The sequence below is a fragment of the Micropterus dolomieu genome, unplaced genomic scaffold, assembly GCF_021292245.1.
Source record: "Micropterus dolomieu isolate WLL.071019.BEF.003 ecotype Adirondacks unplaced genomic scaffold, ASM2129224v1 contig_13051, whole genome shotgun sequence".
In the NCBI taxonomy this organism is placed as follows: Eukaryota; Metazoa; Chordata; class Actinopteri; order Centrarchiformes; family Centrarchidae; genus Micropterus; species Micropterus dolomieu.
Window position 1 is genome coordinate 3784 of NW_025742037.1, and position 5745 is coordinate 9528.

Sequence of the window (5745 nt, forward strand, 5' to 3'; positions counted from 1 at the left end):
TTCAACCTTTTACTGCATTAAATGTAAACTACGCACAGAAAGCAAGGAAATTTGTGTTTTGTGCTGTGGTAGAGTATTTTTTTGTTGTAACAGAGCTTCTTGGCAGTAAATCTTACACCATAGGAAAACCTGATTCTGTCTCTTTGGGGCCACATTACTAAGGAACATGTGGGATGAGCAGCAGAGCTCAGTATGTCGGCTGCACCCATGACAAACTTGCCAAATCTTCTCTGAAAAGCCAGAAATCTTTTCTTTGCTTTTGACTCTTGTTTGGTGGATTCAATGATTTTAGGAAAGAAGAAACGAGACATATTGGCCATTAAACAATTTATTCATTTAACAAACAGGAACGTCAGTAGAAGAACCAAACAACAGCCTCAGCAGCATGGAACCTCCTCCTCATGCTGGACAGCGAGGGGTTCAGGACTGCTGGCAGGCCTTTCCATCCTCTCCACTCCCAAATTCTGGAGGTAGTCCCTGATAAACCCCCGGGGTTACCAGAAGCTAAAAGCAAGAGTCAATAGAAACGGCAAAGAAAAGATTTTTGGCTTCTCAGAGAAGATTTGGCAAGTTTTTCATGGGTGCAGCCGACATACTCAGCTCTGCTGCCCATCCCACATGTTCCTTACAAATGTGGCCCCATTTAAAAGAGACAGAATCAGGCTTTCCAGATTTACTGCCAGGAAGCTCTGTTACAACAAAGACTACCACAACACCAAACACAAATTTATATACTGTGTTGTTACTGCGGCACCACAAATGTCAGTTAAAACGGCTGAAATTGAAGCGTTCTCTCAGCTGAGGTAGCCTGCTGATACTGCATTTAAAAACAATTATCCTTTTTCACATTTACAGAGATAAGATATACTTTATTGTCCACAAGGGAAATTTGTTTTGGACTCTGTCCGTTCTGCAGCTTTACAAAGACAACAGAAAGTACAGAAAATAAACCTCCCTCAACACAAACTCTCATGCAACACGACACATGCTCTCGTACATTAGACAGGTACCTACCGCATATAGTACAGAACAACCCTGTCGGCTGCATTCCCCGCAATAAGAGTAGCGCAGCCCTTGCACAAGGACATATTGCACAACCCCAATAGCCTACGTTTAGAGAGAGAGAGCCATGCCAATTTATAAAATATCACTGGATCTCATGCTGAGATTATCTGATGGGCTGACTGAACCCAATATGATGATAACTGCTGCTTTAAGCCGTGTGATACGGACTCAGTAAGGGACGTTGAGTGGAGATTAATCTGGTGTTTTTCCAAGATCAAGGATGACTTTTCAAGCTGAGCCTTTAAACCAACTTGGAGGAAAAGTCCTTAAAGTGCTGAGAATCATGGAAAATTCCCATTTCCCGGCTGATGAAGACCATGCAGGTGAAAGGCCTGGAACAGTTTTGACAGTTTCTTCTCTCTGTTTGTGTCTCAGATGAGGATAGTGTGTAAGGACGTGACGGCGGAGACGCTGTACGACGTCCTCCATGACACCAACTACCGCAGGAAGTGGGACACCAACATGATCGACACGTACGACATCGGCAGGCTGACCGCCAACGCCGACATCGGATATTACTCCTGTCAGTTCGTCAGTGGTTTGAGTGTGTGATGTGAACAGCTGGCCCAGTTTGCATTAAAGCACTTTTCAGTGTTGGATCCGTCGTTGCAGTCTTTAGCGTCTGTAACGTTCTGATGTGTTTCCGTCCTCGCTTGGTTTTAATGTGTGTGTGTTTGGTTTGAAGGGAAATGCCCGAGCCCTCTGAAGAACAGAGACTTTGTGACGATGAGATCTTGGCTTCCTCTCGGCAACGACTACCTGATCATCAACTACTCCGTCAAACACCCGGTGAGCATCACAGTTATATTTACATCCGTCTGCGAGTCTCTTCTGTCCCGCTGGGACGTAAAGGAGATGGTTAACCTGTCTCATTTACCCAGACAGAGATTTTAAGCAGCTCAGTTCAGAATCAGAATCTGGTTTGTAACCTTCTGAGGTAACAAACTCTCTCTGGTCCGTCTCGAAGGGTGGTCTTCCCCTCCTGGTTTGGTGGCTGTTGAACCAGTACATTTCGACTAGCCGGGGTCAAACCTGGCGTCAGGACCAAGTGAGCTGCTTCCTGACTATTTGATTTCTCTGTCACTAGAGAAGAAACTGTAACGCAGCGTTGCGTGAAAGACTGCGTCAACAGTACATGAAAGTACTGCAGCATGTGCAGTATCTCACAAAGTGAGTCCACCCCTCACATCTTTGTAAATATGTGACTTTCATGTGACGACACTGAAGAAATGACTGTTTGCTACAATGTAAAGTACAATGTGTACAGCAAACCAAGACCAAGCAAGACCAAGACCAGAGTTTATCGAGACAAGACCAAGACTTTTAGGGGCTGAGACAAGTTCCCTGCATTGCATGTCACGCAATAAAATGTGGAACAAGATCTTAGGTGCCTCTCAAAGTGATCTGAAAGATCCACATTCCCATTAAAACACCCACATACAAACACTAAGAGCTGAAGTCAACGTCAGCATCGCAGGGAGGGGGGGCAGTCGTTAATTAGGGTTATTGGTTGCATTTGAAGCTATAAGTTTTACTTCCAATCAAAGTTTGGATGTTCACAAATCAGACAATGCAAAAGCAATTTATTGATATTCCCAAAGTTATGGTCTTGACTGGTCTTAAAATAAAATCCCGAGTCCTCAAGTACAAAGGCGGTCGAGACCGAGACGAGACCAAGACCATCAAAAAGTGGTCTTAAGACCAAGACCCGTCTCGAGTACTGCAACCCTACAGCTTGTATAACAGTGTAAATCTGCTGTCCCCTCAAAATAACACATCACACAGCCGTTAATGTCTAAACCGCTGGCAACAACAGTGAGGACACCCCTAAGTGAAAATGTCCAAGCTGGGCCCAATCAGCCATTTTCCCTCCCCGGGGTCATGTGACTCGTTAGATCTCAGGTGTGAATGGGGAGCAGGTGTGTTAAATTCAGTAACCGGGCCTTTTGGTGTGAAACCATCCTGTTACTTCCCAAAGGGGGTGCTGTGGGACCCTGGGCCCTTAATGCTGATGCTAGACTTTTACATTGACCACCTCATTTTGTTGTTTTTAATCAGAACGAAATAAAAATGAGCAAGAAACACAGTAAACACCAAAGTAAAGAAACACGGTCAAACGTGTGGTCAGAGGAACTTCCCGGCATTATGTTTTACAAGGTTACAGCCACACAGCGATATGTCGGCCCACAGTACAGTCTGTGAGACCAGAACCAGAACCGATAGAAGATCTGAAAAGTTCTGTCTGTCCTGCTGCAGAAAAGCTGTCTAAAGAGACGAAACACGACTCTGACAGGATGCAGAGGTTTAAAACGTTGACCTGGGGACGACTGACCTAAAGCGTCAACAATATCAGACCTAAAATTGGGTCCAGAGACCCAGAAAAAAGGTCGGAAACCTCTGATTTAAAGACACGTCTGTCCGTCTGCACTGTAAACTGCAAATGAATCAGTGTTCTCTTCTCTGCGTGTCTCCTCAGCAACATCCCCCTAAGAAGGACTACGTCCGAGCCGTGTCCCTACTGACCGGATACCTGATCCAGTCCAACGGAGCCAACTGCTCCACCCTGTACTACCTGACCCAGGTGGACCCCAAAGGTGAGACTGCACGCAGGAGACACGCCGTCAAGACTAAACATCAGGTCCTGCAGCGACAGAATGAAGAGAAAGGTCATGGGGGGGGGTTCTGCAGTACTGACAGGGTCCGACAGCTTTGTGAGGACCAAAAAGCTTGGGGTGTATGGGTAATACTACTTTTAGTATCAAGTCCTCCAACAAAGGTTTAGATTTGTTTCAACTACTCAGAGAAACACGATTTCTTCAGATACCTCTAACTGAGACAACAATTGTAAAAGTACTTGAGGTGAAGGACCGGGTCTGATAAATACAGCTAACATGAAATGAACTGAAGGCCGACAGACGGGACTCCCGAGTGAGCGAAGGAGCTTAAACCCCTTTAAAAGTAGCTTGGCTTTGGCTGAGCTGAAGCCTTTAAAGGACCCTGGAACCTTCATATTTCACTGTCACGCTTTTAAAATTTCCAGTCTTAGACAGTGTCAAACATTTCGTCTCACTTGATGACCGTGTTTCTGTCAAAAGTAATAAAATAAAGTTTAAAAACTGCTCCGACTCCATGCTGCTCCGTGTTTGTGGAAATTGTGATTTGATGTTTCGGATTGTTCTGACTGAACCAAACGTGAAGCTTTAACCTTTAAAGTGGCCTTTAAAGAAGTGCGGACGGGACGATAATGTGTCCACAAAACATTCTCCCACTTTTCCTGAAGCTTCCATCCTTCCTGTCCTCTCTGTCTGCAGGTTCGTTACCTAAGTGGGTGGTGAACAGAGTCTCCCAGTTTGTGGCGCCAAAGGTAAAATCATTCTTCTGTAAATCTGACACACCTGAAGCATCCGGCCGTCCCTTCATCACGTTAAACGCCGTCTCTCTGCTTCCTGTCAGGCGATGAGGAAGATCTACAAGGCGTCCCTGAAGTATCCGGAGTGGAAGAGGAAGCACAACCCGAACCTGAAGCCGTGGATGTTCCCGGAGCAGAACACGCTGCCCTGCGTCAGCGTGTCGGAGCTGACGCTGCAGCGAGCCGACTCTCTGGAGAACATCGACGAGAGCGGCCTGAGCGAGGAGACGCGCCACAGCGACGAAGAGACTTAGACCTCCCGACAGACTGACACGGCGACGCTCCTCCTGTCTGATTTCCTGTTTGTTGGTCACGCTGATGAGAGCCGGACTGTTTCTATCTGATCACGTTTGACCTTCTCCGATGACCTGTCAGTTTTATTTCCCATCAGCACGTCTGTCTGTAACGTTCAGTGTTAAACGGGTTTTTCCAGCTTCAGTTGGTTCAGCTGATGATGAAAGCCTCTGCACATCCTCGCAGGTGTTCTCAGGCGATCTGCTCACTAAACAGCATGTTCTAACAAGGTTATTTTTGACTTTTTTCTAAATTGTATTCTCTTTTGCATCAATAAAAAGAACATACAGTGGAATATGTCTGCAGCTGACGATGATTTCCTGATTCGTTGATCAATAATTAATCTGTGCAATGTCAGAAAACCACAGGGATTCCTTCGGTGAGCTTGTTTTGTCGGACAAAGATTTTCTCTCGTGGTGCAGCGGTGCTACGACGAGACATCGCAGCCCGGTAACATGTGAACACTAGTGTTGTAGTCAAGACCAAGACCAGAGTTTATCGAGACCGAGACTAGACCAAGACTTTTAGGGGCTGAGAGCAGTCGAGGGCGAGACCAGTTCCCTGCATTGCACGGCACGCAAAGAAATGTGGAACAAGATCATAGGTGCTTCTCAAAGTGATCTGAAAGATCCACATTCCCATTAAAACACCCTCATACAAACACTAAGAGCTGAAATCAACGTCAGCATCGCAAGACCGGTCTTGAGTACTACAACACTAGTAAATACATCATTTAATGAAATCACTGGATGAAAATAACCGATCGCTGCGGAGGTGTGACCTTTAATGAATCCACACGTACTTACTGTTTATCGGTTGTCGTGACTTTGAACTGACGAGGAGGATCCGGTGTTCTGACGATTTGTGCTGCCTTGTCGACAAATGTGAATCGATAGCAGAGGGTCGACTCGTGCTCAAACCTGATCCCCTAAACACAACGAGCCGTCTTATTTTACCTTTGGTTAAGGATCATTTAT

At 45.8% G+C, this 5745-nt stretch overlaps 1 protein-coding gene across 1 annotated transcript; it reads left to right on the forward strand.

Moving 5' to 3' along the window:
* The first annotated feature begins 1440 nt into the window (after positions 1 to 1440).
* On the forward strand, positions 1441 to 5063 carry stard15 (StAR-related lipid transfer (START) domain containing 15). Its single transcript, XM_046042462.1, has 5 exons — positions 1441 to 1588; positions 1751 to 1854; positions 3542 to 3659; positions 4377 to 4429; positions 4519 to 5063. Exons 1-5 carry the CDS (start codon positions 1441 to 1443, stop codon positions 4726 to 4728), a joined length of 633 nt encoding a protein of 210 aa, XP_045898418.1. The 3' UTR covers positions 4729 to 5063.
* Positions 5064 to 5745: the final 682 nt, after the last annotated feature.

Bases quoted from the DNA above. Each gene is read 5' to 3' on its own strand.
- stard15 (XM_046042462.1), top strand. From the start codon at position 1,441: ATGAGGATAGTGTGTAAGGACGTGACGGCGGAGACGCTGTACGACGTC. The intron at 1,589-1,750 runs GTCAGTTCGTCA...TTTGGTTTGAAG, and splicing joins CGACATCGGATATTACTCCT to GGAAATGCCCGAGCCCTCTG. The intron at 4,430-4,518 runs GTAAAATCATTC...GCTTCCTGTCAG, and splicing joins CCCAGTTTGTGGCGCCAAAG to GCGATGAGGAAGATCTACAA.